Source organism: Protomyctophum bolini, assembly GCF_963924005.1.
Source record: "Protomyctophum bolini genome assembly, chromosome: 8".
Classification (NCBI taxonomy): Eukaryota; Metazoa; Chordata; class Actinopteri; order Myctophiformes; family Myctophidae; genus Protomyctophum; species Protomyctophum bolini.
The window spans coordinates 10412718-10428178 of NC_137869.1; the positions used below are offsets into that span (position 1 = coordinate 10412718).

Here is a 15461-nt window from a genome sequence, read left to right on the forward strand (position 1 = left end):
CACAGCACCCCGGCCAAGAGGGACTCGGACAGGGGTAAAGGACCCGGGGGTGATGGGTGGTGGGGGAGACTACAGAATGGAATGGGGGTGGAGTTGGGGAGTCCCAGGAGGAGCGCAGATGAAGGAGACACATAAACATTCGGGTAATGACCTCAAACACACTAATGAAGCTGCCTACAATCTTGTCACTTGCTCTTAATTTTAGTTTGTTAATTACAGTCGTAAGACGTACGGGATACACAGCAGTACGGCTATTAATGTCAACTGTAGGTCTATGTATAATTGTATATTCTGTTGCAATCTGGACGCTGATAGATTTATGGAAAGTGAAGAGTCTTGATTCTGCATTTAAAATACGACCTTACAGGCGTACGCAAAGGCTCAACTTATGTAACTTAGATAGCATTTTATGTAGACATAGCACTATATAGTACATCTGCATAGTTTATTATATAGATTGTCCACTGCTAGGTTCTTAGCATACATGACTATGATGATTTTTTTTAAATGTATTTGATGTATTACCATGTCTTTAGTTCCCGCTTACTGTAAATCGCTCTGGATTAAGAGTGTCTTCTAAATGCCTAAATTGTAAAATAGAATAAATATAGAGTGAAGTTACAGTAGTGGCCCTTTTCTCAAAATGTTAATCATTTATTGGAGAAATAAATGACCTATGAATTTGTTTCAAAGTTATTCCCCCTGTAGGGTACTTGTGCCATCACAAACCCTCCCCCGAATCAGTATAGTGTGTGATGACATGTTCACATGTCATTTCACATTTATAAAAAAAAAAAGGTGTAAAGAAAACCGTAAAGTATTCACACAAAATTCCAAAACAAATTCAAAGGCTTTATTGCATTCAGTTAGCATACAAAGCTTGTGTGAGGGTCTGGATAGATATGAAATGTTCAAAAATCGGATTAAAAAATAAAACAGGAAACAAGACAATACAATAAGAGTAGCAGTAGACAAATAGCAATTGCCTTTCGTTACTCTTCACAATCGCAAACTCTTCAATAACGACTTCAAAGGGCCAGTGGAACTGTACACTGCGTGACCCCGGTTAGACTCAAGGTAAAGAGCTGAGCTCTAGGAGAGTACTGCGTTGTATATAGGCTAGGCTAGAGCTAGAAGAGAACTTCCAACTGAAAAGAGGCCTTCACCTGAGTGGCCTCGCACTGTGTGTGTGTGTGTGTGTGTGTGTGTGTGTGTGTGTTTTTTCCAAAGTCCCATAACGAGGATGAGAAAAACGTGAATCTCCCCTTCCCACCATGACCTCACTGCTCTGTGTTAACAGAAAACAAAAACATATTCTTTGAGGCATGCATCTTTTTGAAGGCAACGGAGACCGGCTGTGTGCTATGTATGCTTTACTAACAGTGGGGGTGAAGGCAAAGCAAAAGAACAAGGCATTTTGGCTTTTAAACTTTAAAACACATTACAAAGGAGTGAGTAAACATATTTCCGCATGTTGCTATGCTATCCCATATCTTCAGACAAAACAAATACCATTTCACATCTGGTATATGATCCCAGCAAAGTTTGTGGTACAGCTGGCCATGGTACCGGGCCGCTGTTAGAGGGTGTCAATGTGTATTATGACAACAGGATATTGACAGTCAACATTAAAGTGACATAATTCCCAAAGAAAACAATACTACACTACAGGAATTTTGGCTCATCAGACAGCCATAATCAATGGAGTTCTGTTTGGGAAAATGTAAGTCTTTTGGAGGGGTTCTGCAGAGCAAAAAATAAATTGTTTCCTATAATTGCAACTGAATACGCTCTTTTGGTTCTACAGTATGCAGAACCTTTTGGTTATAGTGAGTAGAGGGCAGGCTTAAAAAGCAGCATGTTAGGCACTGTGGGCTTCTGTTGGTAAAACATACTTGTAAAATCATCACTGAAATGAAGAAAAGAAAAACCACAAGAGTTTAACTGTGGCTGTACAGACAAACAATGCAAGGGAACAGAACTCTAGAACAAGATGTGCAATTGCAAACAAAAGAAAAAAAAAAGAAAACGGCAAACACTATATTTGAAAGTCTCAGACAAACAGCACTTAACGCCATCAAAACAGTCTGTTAACCAAAAAAAATAACATACTACACTTTCATGCTACACTAGAAACCTATGGACTTGTGTATAACACATGAATGAGTAGTTTATAAAAACACAGGACAAATGCATAGGATATTTTCGACGTAAGTAATTAACAGACTATTTCATAATGTTCAAGTTCATGAGCGGACACTGAAACAAAGCGATGTTTGTTGATCAGTATTTACCAGTATACCTTCCGAGTGGCAAGGCCGTCATTCTGTAAACCTAAATCCACTGTAAAACATCACCGCTCCACCCCTCCTTCCAAAACTAAGCTAAACAAACAACAAAAACTATATGTGGGTCAATAAAAACCCATTGAAATCTACATTAGATTAAAGGTGTATATTACTTTTCCTGCTATGTACAGCAAAACAAATTGAGTCCCAATGGAGCTTTTTTATTTTCTATAACGCAACAGTCGCGCGCGCGCACGCACACACACACACACACACACACACACACACACACTCACACTAAGTCTATTACTCTGGTCTTTGGTATTTCTATAAAGGACAACAAAGTAGGCACTTTGTAGTTTTCCCCATGATATGGACGGCGGCACCACAAGGTACGTTTTTCCTCTCCATTTGTACGCTGCCATTATATTTGTTAGCCACTCACATACTGTACACACACATTACAAACCTACACAGCTCAACAACTAGGCCTACTACCTAACACTTGCATTTAGTCTATGTAAACCATCACCAGGGTCAAAAATGCATCCCACTGGACCACGATTGAATGCACCAGCTGTCTCCTTTTTTTAATTTAGTTTTAGCTGCGACTACAGCTCTTTTGACAGACACAATTACGCTGGCTACACATATTGAAAAACACTTGGATTTATTTCATGCATTTGTGTTTCAAATACGTTAACTACAGTACCATACCTGGTAGTATTGGCTGACTACCAGTGGATTAAGGTTGATTAACATGGTGCTGTTTGAGAGACAATAGGAAGTTGTGAAAGCCTGCCACATAAAATATCCAATGTGTGCATGGCTGTTACTACTACCACCATTGTGCACAGACAATTTTATGTTAGATGTTTTTTGTTAATTTCGCTTGTCACTATGTCACATACTGTTATCTCATTAATAGTGATTTGAAAGGTCACAGATAAACAGGGTCAAGAGTGAAATTGATAGAACTTTGAGCGCAGCAGCAAGGTGTAACTTCCGAACAGTGCACCATGCCCAGGGTAGTGCTGCCGCGAGGTTCAACGCCTCCACTTTCCATAGGAAAACAACAACGGCTCAGCCGGCACAAAGTCATTTTTCCGGTGACCACATTACAGGCAGCATTACGCAGGTAATAAGCGCTAAAATTAGAGGTTTGACTGTAAAGGCAAGGGGTAAAACTGGCATGAACAACAAGAGGTAAACAATAGCCAATGAAGGTTACTGTTGGGGTCTTTGCCGCCCCTTTCTTGGACACAGCGACCATCAATGAAAAAAACAAATGCTGGAATCTTTTAACGTACGACTGCGTTTCTAAAGGAATAACATTCAAAAGCGTGGCACAGATACAGTATTTGCCCTTCCTCTTCTCTCTTGGCTAAAATCGTTCTAGTCTACTTTCTAGTTGACGCTTCCTCTCTTAATACATTCATTAGAAATGACCACCCTGCCAACCTCTCAGAAACCAGGGTAATAAAAAAAAAGTGCAACACAGCGATGCTTCAAAATACCATCAAAACCACTTTTGTTGCTTCTGTCAAATATACTATCCTCGTGTGAAAACCTGCTAAATCCTATATGCGGTGTTGATCTGAATATTTCCAGGGTCCCTGTTTGTGCCAAGCTGTTATTTTCTTCTTTCATGAAAGTAGGTCTCATGAGACACACAGAGAACTGTGTTGTTTCAAAAGGACGTGCTTGTCATTATACACAACAACTTAATTTGTGGATCATGGTTGACTATTTGTTAAGAAATGACAATAAACTAAATGTTAACAGCAGAGATCTGGTTCGGTTGTCGCTTGAGATTACACCATAGTACTCAACTCGGTTAGTTTGTCTCCCTAATTTCAACATTGCATGTTCCATCGGTGGTGTGTGTAGGGCATTTGTTCTCAACTCTCTTTGAAGGGGGTTCCAGGGGGTCCCCAGGTAAATGATAGATATTTAGAAGCCAAATCTGACTCTGGTACCAATTTGTAAAGCGTTTTACAAATTTCACCAAAGGTTAAAATATATATTTTATATATGTACAATTGGGGTCCCAGTCCCAGAGATAAAAATCGTATTTACCTAATGCAAATCAAACTGGGGGGTCCTCTAAAATAAAAAAGTAAATGACATTTAGACATTTGTAAACACTGCTGTGGAGGAGCTGTTCAGGATATGGAGGACGACAACAACCGGAAAGGAACGTGTGGAATATTCAAGACGAATATTCAGTTCCATAAAGTGATCTTTTTACATTATCAAAAAAACACGATTAGATTTATTTTTCTATACTGTCTTTCCTGGGGTTGTAAAAAAAAGAAAGGCCTGGGAGGGACTTGGAGACATAACAGTACCAACTATCTTGGACATGAAACAAACAAAAAACTAATATATTAAGTACTGTATGCGTACTACAGTACAGTGTATCATCCCAGTTAAACTCTGGAGGAAAGAGTTGCTGCATAGTAGAGCTGATAGCTGTGTGTACGAGTCCAGCATTACAAGCCAGGAAGGAGTTGTGCCGGCTGGAGCGCGCGCGCGCGTGTGTGCGTGTGCGTGTGCGTGTGCGTGTGCGTGTGTGTGTGTGTGTGTGTGTGTGTTTAGCTGTGGAGCTTAGCTGCCCTGCGTCAGGCTCTGCATGTGTTTGGCGATGTCATACACGTAGGTGATGTCCGGTCTCTTCTCTGGGTCAGGGTTGATGCACATATCTACCAAGTTCCTCAGCTGGAGAGAGAGAGAGAGAGAGAGAGAGAGAGAGAGAGAGAGAGAGAGAGAGGGAGGTGGGGGGAGAGGGAGAGGGATGTATGAGATAAAGGGATGGATAGAGCAAGGGACAGATGGAGGGGGATGGATGGCGAGTGAGTGAGAGACAGAGAAAGAGAGAGAAACAGAAAAATTAAGAGCCCATACAGTGATTGACTCACACAAATGAAGAACCAGTCAGACATCCGTTGTCTGACTGTTACTGACCAGATGTCAGTAACAGGCCAACATCAAGTTTGGTATGTGGATTAGGCCACAAAACCCCCATCATTCTTCAGAGTTACAGACCTGTAAGGGTCCATTTTGGTTCCTATCAATAATTTCGCTTGGGACCCCCAGGAGCCCCTTCAAGGACCCCTGGTGGTCCCAGCACGGGACTCAACTTTGAGAACCACTCGTCAGACCAATTTACTTTTTTACAGCCACGCCCACATGGACACACATACACATCCACACCAAACCGCTGCCTGTGTGGTGCCTCTATTTCTGAGACGGCATTTACACTTGAAGCCGAGCGAAGTGGCTGATTGGAGCAGATAGATAGACAGGCTCGCAGGCGGAACAGCCACCGCCATCATTAAAAAAAAAAGAAGAAAAAAAAAAACGAACGAAAGAGGGAAAGAAAGAAGAAAAGAAAAGAAAAACATCTACGCAAGGTCGCTATGGTAACCGCCTGCTGACTTCCTGGCCGCTGTTGCGTGGCACTGGCTCGGACGAGTTCTTGTCAGACGCGTGTGGTGCGGGAGTGAGCGAGAGTGAAATAGAGAGAGGGAGAAAAATATGCAAATTCAGACTGTCTGAGCATTAGCCCCGCACGCATAGTGTGTGTGTGTGTGTCTTTGCATATCGTTTGCTGTCAGGTGGAAACCTGATATGTCCAAAACCGTTACGTTTCAGAAAATGAGGAACAGAACCTGCGTTCCACTTCCAGTCACAAGCACTTATAAAACCCACGGACAGACTTAACCACTTTCACTTTCAGATCAATAAGCTGAGCTTGTAGACCGGCTATTTTTGCTGCTTTTGTGTGACACTGTAGTAAGACAAATTAAGGCATAAAAAAAACCATAAAAATAAATATGGGGATACGAGGTCTCTGCCCGACGTGTGTGTGTGTGTGGGGTGGTGGTGGTGGTGGGGGGGTTGGGGGGAGGGACAGCAAAAAGATGCAGATACCGTATGTAAAATATTCATACGCGTCTTTGCGTGGAGGTGTGTGTGAGAAGCGGAGGGGGTGGGAGTGGGGGGTGTCAGGTGGAGGGTGGAGGGGGGGGGTGTGTGGTGGTGTAGACGGAGATGGTTAAATGACACAACAAAGATGAGCAGCTGACAGTGTGCTGCCTATCCTTCAGGAGCATTGTTTACATCCAGACAGGCGCTGCAGGCTCCCCCCCTCATCTCCATCTCTCTGCCGCCGCCTCGCTTCGTCGTTCCCCTCTCTCTCTCTCGATGCACGCACGCATGTGCACACACACACACACACACACACACACACACACACACACACACTTTGTCTCCCTTTCTCCTGGATGGGGGTGACATGCGGGGCATTGCAGAAGCTTGGAGGTGTGTGTGTGTGTGTGTGTGTGTGTGTGTGTGTGTGTGAGAGAGAGAGGGGGGGTTGGAGGTTGGGTTGAGCTCTAGTGACAAACATACTGTACACTCGTGCATTTTGCACACGCAAAAACGCGCCCACACTCACACACAGCCGCGTGGTCCTGAGACAACTACCAATTAGCCTGTATCAACGTCCCCCTAATGAAGTGGATAGCAGTCTGTAATGAAGGCTGCTCTCCGCAGGGTTTCATTATTTGGCTATGGAGACATGACTGAGGATACAGTGTTGAAAACCAGCCACTGTGGACCTGTTGTACTGCAGACACCCTGGCAGCAACACAATGGAAGGCATGGAGAGAAAGAGACAGTAATGGGCTGGTTGCCCCCTCCTCCCAACTTAAACAGCTTAGAGACCTAAGGGGATGTCTCGCCGCCGTCCCCGCTGCCTTTCTTAACCATCAAGCAAGTACAATAACTTACAAAGTGGATAAGCTCCCATCAACAAAAGCTCAGGTTCCGTACTGAACAAATAGAATGACCACATAGATTGTGTGTGTGTGTGTGTGTGTGTGTGTGTGTGTGTCTCCAATGTGTTGTCCTTTCACTTGTCATCTGTGTATATTTGCATGTGCATAATTTTGGGGATAAAACTGAAAGGTTAGAAGAAAAGATTTTGGAAAGGGCAAACGCAGCAAAAACAAAACAAGAAACAAAGCAATGTGCTCGGGCGCGCGCATGTACGTGCACGCGCGCGCGCAATCAGCAATATGGTTATTTGTGACCACAGCTCTTCCACGTTACATTTCTGAGTACCGGCTTTGTCTGAGCAGAATTATAGTGCATGATTTACCATTTACGAATGGAAACGTGACACTCCTGCCCATTTAGTTGTGCACCCAGTCCACAGCATGGCCAGATGCTTTTGATATTGTGCATTTAATTTCTCAGACAGTTATGCAATCACATTGTGTCTTTTGATCACGGCAGTGCGCAGGAGTAATATATACTGTCATTCATTACTGTGTAGTGGAGTTTAGAGCATCCAGTTGACTCAGTCAATAATGTGCATGAGCCATACAGTAGTAGGCAAAACACAAGTTGACGCTTTGTGAAGATCAGTTACTTATTTAATTTAACAACTTTCATCAATAATGTAAGAAACAAATAATTTAGCAGGGAATTTAGATACAGTGCATTTGACAAATGGTCCTATATCCCTAGTGCTGCAATCTTGGAATTCTTATTTTGAGGCCTGTTCACTTGAGCCTTTGTCAAGTTGAAGGACTGAAATTCATTGTATTTCTGCCATTTTAGAAAATATTTTAGAAAATTGTCACCTATAATGCTATGACGCCATGCCCCAAATAGCAAGGGGTACATACCTCCTCTGAGTAGTGGTCTGAGGGAAGAGGTGGGTAGTCGCACTGTTCAATCTTCTTACACAGTGAGTACAGGTTCATCTTGTCCCCATAGAATGGACTCTGAAGGGCTGCCATCTGAGTGAGACAGAGAGAGAAAGAGAGAGACACAGAGACAGAGAGTGAGGCTGTCAATAAGATTCATAGTTTGTTTCCCCCCTCCTTTTGCAGACAGTTATGTGTTTTGTTTTGATGGATGGCTGTTATGGTCGTTTGCAAATGCAGTGAATCGAAACAGAAAATATTGCGTTAAGTTTCTCTCAGCCGGACACCTGTGCTGCTCTGCACTGCTACCGTACCGTACAGTAAGTTAGTGATGAGAGGGGGAAGGATTCAGGAGAGGAGAGTCTCCTCTCCAATGCATTACTCATAATAGCGATGTAAGCCCACTTGTCTAACTGAAACTCTCGTCCTATTGATTAGAATTTCTGTCTGCTTGCACAACCCATAAGACCTTCATTAGTCTCTACACCGTACACTATGTTAGTCTTATGCTAATGCTTTTTGAACACTTGTTCTACTCATCTGTGCCCGAGGCTTTAACATTAGCACTTCTGCCTCAGCAGTTATCGGTCTATGCTTCACTAGAACCACAGAACCAGATAATGCCACCGTAATGACCTGCTGGGCACTAAAGCCATTTATACTTAGGTTGCGTGCAGGTGTTGCACATTCAAAATTGCTGAGTTTGTAGATGAGATATTTCTGTTGCACGGCACCCCTGCGCAACTAAGTATAAATCACCCTAAGCCTGCAGGGCTGTATACTCACTCCATGACCATATACCCAGAAAAAAAGATGTGGTAATGAGCTCAACTCTTGGTATGTATCACATAGCCGTGGTATTTGTGTTATGTAGTTGTTGTCCCTGCCCTAGTAGTCCTGAGGCATTTAAACCCAAAAGTGTGAATGTCCCATTCCTCACAATAGCAAGCTAGGATTCTCTAGCACTAACTGAACGGAAAATCTCAGCACGCAGAAAATGTAAACAGATTTTTGACCTTGTGGCTCACTTTGTTCCTGACTGCCGTGACCAAGAACTTCCCTATGCAAAAAACCATAAGCCATCTACAGTACATAGGCCATAAATTGCCTCGCATATCCCAATTCCCAATGGGATTCTCTCCATTCTCTTCATGGTATAAACATGTCAGAGGTTGATGATGCAGAGACAAGAGAACGCTCTTGTTTCTTATTGGGCAGAGTTGACAGAGTCTCTGTCACTGCTTCTCTCTCTCTCTCTCTCTCTCTCTCTCTCTCTCTCTCAAGCTCACACACATAATGCATGTACTACAGACGTCTATACACATATGCACAGTGGGATCTCTTTCTCTCTCTGGACACCTCTCTCTCTGTTTCAATAGCTGCTACAGAGACTGACACTGTAGGGGGTGACAGTGATTGGAGGTGGGGGTGTTTGTGTGACATTAATGACGTCTTTTCATATCTAATGGTGTCTCATGTAGGCATCACAAGGTTTACGATTTAATTCTTCTGTGCTAAAAGAACAAACAACCTGCACGTGCATGCATAAAGACACACATATGCACAAAGATATACGTACTAGTAAACAACCGGTAAAATCTCTTTTGAAACAACAATATTCAGGACACAATCCATATTGACAGATTCCCATGTCTGTCTATTTTTATCTTCATCTGTGTTGCCACAATTCTTATGATATATTTCTTGGGCATTAACTATTTCTGAAGCCACTATTGTTATTTTGCTGTAAACACAAAGGATAATGTCATGGCCACTGAGGGTAGTGGCTAAAAACTAGAAAGTAAAGCTAGTAGTTGTAACTGTAGTGTTCCCATTTCTCATATAATTTACAAATTATAAAATCACACCCTTGTGTGAGGGGCGCTCTTATCGTACATCATCATGACAAAAATAGACTATGCCTATTTGATCAGACACTATGACGTAAAATGTTCCATTAATTCTCAATCGGAATTTAATGTTTGTGTGGACAGAAATAGAGATTTTCTCGTCCACATATGACGTAAATTCTCAATTCATTGTCAATGGGAATTTAATTGTTTAGGCCACTAATGTTGAATAGCTGAATATATATATATAGCTGAAAGAAACGATAAGATAAAAAGAAAAAGCTATGCTCAATATGCACAATGAGCGTTATAACCGTGTAGTGGTTATGCTAACGGTTGCTCTTCGCCAACTTATGAATGGTTTTACTGTAGGTTGCTAGGCGGCCGATAAAACCATAAATTTACACCTTGAGGGCTTTAAATTGTTTAAATCCAGCGTTCCCCCCTGCTTAATACGCTAAACCTGCCATTTGTTTAATTCGCTGTTTTAAAATAATTAAAAAGAGTAGATTTATGATGACGAAACCAGAAATCAAGCCATCCTCTGGGCTGCTATATGGCTTCTGGGAAAATGAGCCCAATGCAAGTGGACGGGCTGTTTGTTAGGACTACAACATGCTGTGGAGGCTGTTGCCGTATTGTAATGGCGGCCTGTTACATAATAATAATAATAATAAGATAATAAGAATACATAATACCTGGCAGTGAATGTGTTTAAACACCAGCTAATTTACATAATACCTGGCAGTGAATGTGCTTAAACACCAGCTAATTTACAGACCATCAGGCCTATTCAAACCCAAAAGTGTGTTGCTAGAAAACCACTTGATATTTCCTCATTTCATAACAAACGACTATTGTGCTCTCTACATGTATTTTATCCAGCCATTTTATACCATGAGATGTTTCCAGCTAATTTCTCTGGATAATTTAGCAGTTCATAAACAAACACATGTGCTCAAGATGGAAGAAAAACGACATGAATGTCACATTCTTGAGCAGAAGTGTGTTCAGTTTGCGCCCGTGTTTACATGCAGACGGCAAAGAAATGCTGACTGTATTCATCCCATATCATGTCCCCCCTTTAAATGGACCGTGTGTGAAACGCCCCCCTGAGGACAGCACAATTACACAGCAAAAGGTCAGTTATAGTACAGTCACACAAACTATAAATACTAAATAACTATTCTGATGTGTGACAAGAGGATAGGCTTACGCATGACCAGGGGGGGGGGGGGGGGGGAGAGAGAGAGAGAGAGAGGGAGAGAGAAAGAAGCAGTCAGGCTATAGCAGGTAAAGGGTTAAAAAAAGGGCCCCATTGTATTTTCATGCATCTTCTGCTCTGACAGATGAAAAATGTCAACTGTCCTGTTTGTATTTGGGAGTTTTTGCACTATTCATCTGCTTCATTAGTGCCTGCTGCTCCTGGCCCCTGACAGCTGCCGGCCCCCTGCTCTCTGTACACACACACACACACACACACACACACACACACACACACACACACACACACACACACACACACACACACACACACACACACACACACACACACACACACACACACACACACACACACACACACACACACACACACACACACACACACACACACAAGCACGCACACACACAAACACAGAATCTGCGTCTTTCAGACTCTGCGTCGTCACAACGGGCAAGATGATTGACTCACTCTCTGACCTCTGGGGCCCTGGTGTGTGGTTGTGTGTGTGTACGCGTGTGTGATGATGATTATCATGTGTGTGTGTGTGTGTGTGTGTGTGTGTGTCTCGGTTCATTGGTATTCGAGAGACATCCACTGCACACGCATGCCTGCTGTCTGTCTAAGGGGCTTGGTCTGCTGGTGGCAGAACACACACACACAAACGTGTGCGTGCATGCACACACACACACACACACACACACACACACACACACACACACACACACACACACACACACACACACACTTTGTCTCTCTCTCTCACACACACACACACACACACACACACACACACACACACACACACTCTTTTTGTAGCTCGCTCCTCCTCAGCCAGCCAGGTTATGCTCTCCCCATCCCAAGCATGTAAGGCTGCAATCCTAGTCTATGTAAAGGTCTGCAAGAGCCTTCCTCTTTAATTAACACCAACTCCTCCCTCTGGCTTCCTCCCACTGCATGCCAATTAAAAAGTAAGCCATGAGAGGCTTGTGTCCCTCGGCCACCTTAGCCCTGGAGCCATGACATCCTGGGTGCAAAAAGGGCCCACGCTCACATGTGCAAGAATCCGCACTGACTGTATGAATATGGAGTATGTACATTTACAGGCTCACACACAATCAAACGCATGGCAAACATAATGTACATGTGAATTTGTTTCAGGCTAACCAGTCCTTAATGAGGTTTGTAATGATATACTGTATTTAATTATACTGTATTTAAGACTTTATATCCTTATCTATCAAGGCAAGTGGACGCAGCACAGGAAGCAGGATTAAAAATGCACACCAAAACGACATAAAAAAACAAAATAACCCCATGTTTAATCCCTTCCACTAATGTCAGGGCTTCCATCTCCTAACTTCTGACAACTATTTTCCCGAACCGCATCGATAATAAAAACGTTCCTCCTCGGATGTACTCTATTTTGCAACGTCGAGCAAATGCACCGGAAGAGCTCTGAACCCCTGTTGGACATCTGAAACATGTGCTCATAAACGGTCCAATGCTGACTTCACTGTGTTTTCACGTTTGTGGTAAAACTAAATGCTGGGAAGACAGCATCCGCTAAGGTCAGGGAGGGAAGGAGGGAGGGAGGAAGGGAGGGATGGGAAGAGAATGATGGCCAAGGGATGATGATGGGGTCAGACAAAGAACAACTAGCAGCAGGAAATGTGTGGAAGGGATACATACCAATGGATACATGGTGGGGTTAGCCTAGTTTGAAAGTTTTACTAGGGGCTAGCATACATGATGGCAACATTGAAAGAAAAAAGAAAAAAACACTATGCCAACTGCCGGGGCTTCAGGACAACTGCTCCAGGTATGAACAGCAGGCCGTCTGTGTTAACCCTGCCCTTCTTCAAACAGAGAGAGAGCTAGCTACAGGGGTTGAACTCAACACATGCAAAGCCAGCTGCTGAGAACCCAGCATTTTGGGCCTCATAAAAACCAACAGCAAGACAACGTGGGGAGAGACTGGAATGAGGCAAGAGCAGAGGTGGTGTGGGGGGGGGGGCAGGGGTTGGCACAGAGGTTGAGCCAAGAGCCAGTCAGAGGTGAATGGCTGGGCCTGAATGCAGGAAGAAGCCACATTTTCCAAGATGCTTCATTCCTCTGATGATGACCATTTCAAATTAAAATGAACAAGACTGACATGAAATGTAATTTACAGCTTGGCTAACAATATAGAAAACAGCTGCATCTATCTGTGTCCTTTTTGTGTGTCTATACACACACACCATAGGCGATTGTCCCCCCCACTATTGGGAGATGACAGGTCTTATTTTTGCCCGGGTGCTGGTAACACCGTTCCCATTTTGTTGCACAACCATTCTGCAGTTCTCTCTCAAGGTGCCAGAAAAGCTAATACACAACAATCATCGTTCTGTTTGTATGCTTTGCTTGCTGTAGGTGCTGTGGAAACAGCAGGGGGGCAGGGGCTCGGGCTGCTAGAAAGTGCTGCTGTGACATGCTGACCACCAGGGATCAGATGATTAGCCTACTGCAGCGCAATATATGGGGGAACGAAGTTTCGGACTGTTTCTCCGTCAGTTAGAGTGAAAAAGAGAGCATGCATGCACGCACAAAAACGCATCGAACCTCCGTGGACTCAACCGAGTGACAGCGTGATCATGGATTATACTTGTATTCATCGAGTTCGAGGTGAAAACGCGATTTAATTGTCATTCCATTGCGCGGGTGACTCCTTTTCTTTTATGTCGGCTCCACTGAACTCTGATATCAGAACCAATTTCAGGGGTCCATTATGGTTTGGGTCCATCAGTTTGAACCTGTGAAGAGCTCTGTCACTATGTGTATACTATAACTCTATAATTTATTATCTATAATATGTTATTTAATGTTTCATGTAGTTGTAAGTAACTTACTCTAACATAGAGTAGGTCTATGAGCTTGAATGTCAGGAATTTACTTTAATATTATAGTCTTTAACCAGTGCTAGTCAGCCAATTAAATTCTGAGGAGCATTTAGCACTTTTCAGAGCTAAATGAAAACAAACAGTGAACTACATGACGTCACCCCCCCCCCACCTTCTGCAAAATATATAATAAATAAATAAATGTTCCGCACTTTTGCGAGCCTGACGGCGCCCATGCTACACACTAGGGTTTTAAATGTGTTAGTCTTGTAATCCCAGATCAATCCCAGACGATGGTAGCTTCACTGTTCTACCGCGGTTCTGGTGGCTTGGTTCAGAGTAATCAAGTTCAAGTAAACCTCATTAGCTGGCCTTTAGACAGTATGGAGCAAGTAACGAGAAAGTGACGACAGTTGCAGAATGTGTTTGACAGCTTTACCAAGCTTTAAAAACAAGTATCTATAATAATCTGGCGTGCCCCATTCAAGGCCGTGCTAATCCGATCACCCCAGGTATATATTTTGTAGATATCTTCGACCAAAGTGTTTATCGTATCCTGCCCTGAATTTGACCTTTTGTGCAAAGTTTCTCCTCAGAAGGAAAGTTCATGGGGTCAAAAGGTTACGGTTCAACCTCTGGGGAACAGGAAAGCGCCCAGCAGGTGTAATGGCAAGCCACCCATTTTATTTTCAGATACTTTGAGTGCAAGTGAAGCTTGGCCTAAGGGTGGCACTAGAGGAAAGGTCACAGGGTCACCAAAATCAGATTGGGTTCATCCTACAGGGACCTCTCATATGCAGTGCAAGTGTGTGCAAAAAGTGGTTTTCTTTTGAGTAAGATCTGTTGTCTCTATGGAGTGTGTGCCGCACGCACGCACATCAATAATGCTAACGTAAGGCAGGTCCAAGCGAGGGCAGGGGCAGCAGAATCTGTAGTGAGACCGTGGCCTCATCGATCAGCACAAACCCCCCCCCCCCCCCCCACACACGCACACGCAGCCCATGGTCAGTGTGGCCGATGACCCCAGCAGCAACAGTGCAATTCCCATACTGTGGCGTTGCTACTGCTGCTGTAGGAGGGGGGGGGGGCGGAGTCAGGTGATGTAATGAGGTTGGACAAGAGGGGGGTTGGGGTGGGAGGAGAATCAAATGGAATATGAGAAGACGACACACGTGGATACAATGGCTCGTCTGGCTCCTCGGACCAACTCACCGACCCTTGAGAACAACAATGAAATATTCAGGCTCTCTCAAAACGGAGCCATTTCATGCCGTCAGGAATATGAAGGAGAGCCCTCAGTAGCACATAGTGGATACTGTATATATAGAAGGGTGCCAACGCACCTAAACCTGTATGTGGAAAATGTGCACGTTCATATGGACACGGCATGGCCACAAGAGAATGCTTCCATGCATACGCCCACGTGCACACACACACACACACACACACACACACACCTAACATGCTCAGAATGGAATCAATGGTTACCACAGGGATCGGCC

General features: G+C 43.6%; 1 protein-coding gene across 2 annotated transcripts in view; it reads right to left on the bottom strand.

Moving 5' to 3' along the window:
- Nucleotides 1-839: 839 nt before the first annotated feature.
- The window catches only part of nek7 (NIMA-related kinase 7), an 84282-nt gene continuing 69660 nt past the window's right edge, over nucleotides 840-15461 (bottom strand). For both annotated transcript variants that reach the window (XM_080770051.1, XM_080770050.1), the window contains 2 exons: nucleotides 7988-8101; nucleotides 840-5009 (listed from right to left, as the gene is read on the bottom strand). In XM_080770051.1, coding sequence (XP_080626177.1) covers nucleotides 4899-5009; nucleotides 7988-8101 — 225 coding nt within the window. In that variant the 3' untranslated portion in view covers nucleotides 840-4898. The remainder of the gene's footprint in view (nucleotides 5010-7987; nucleotides 8102-15461) is intronic.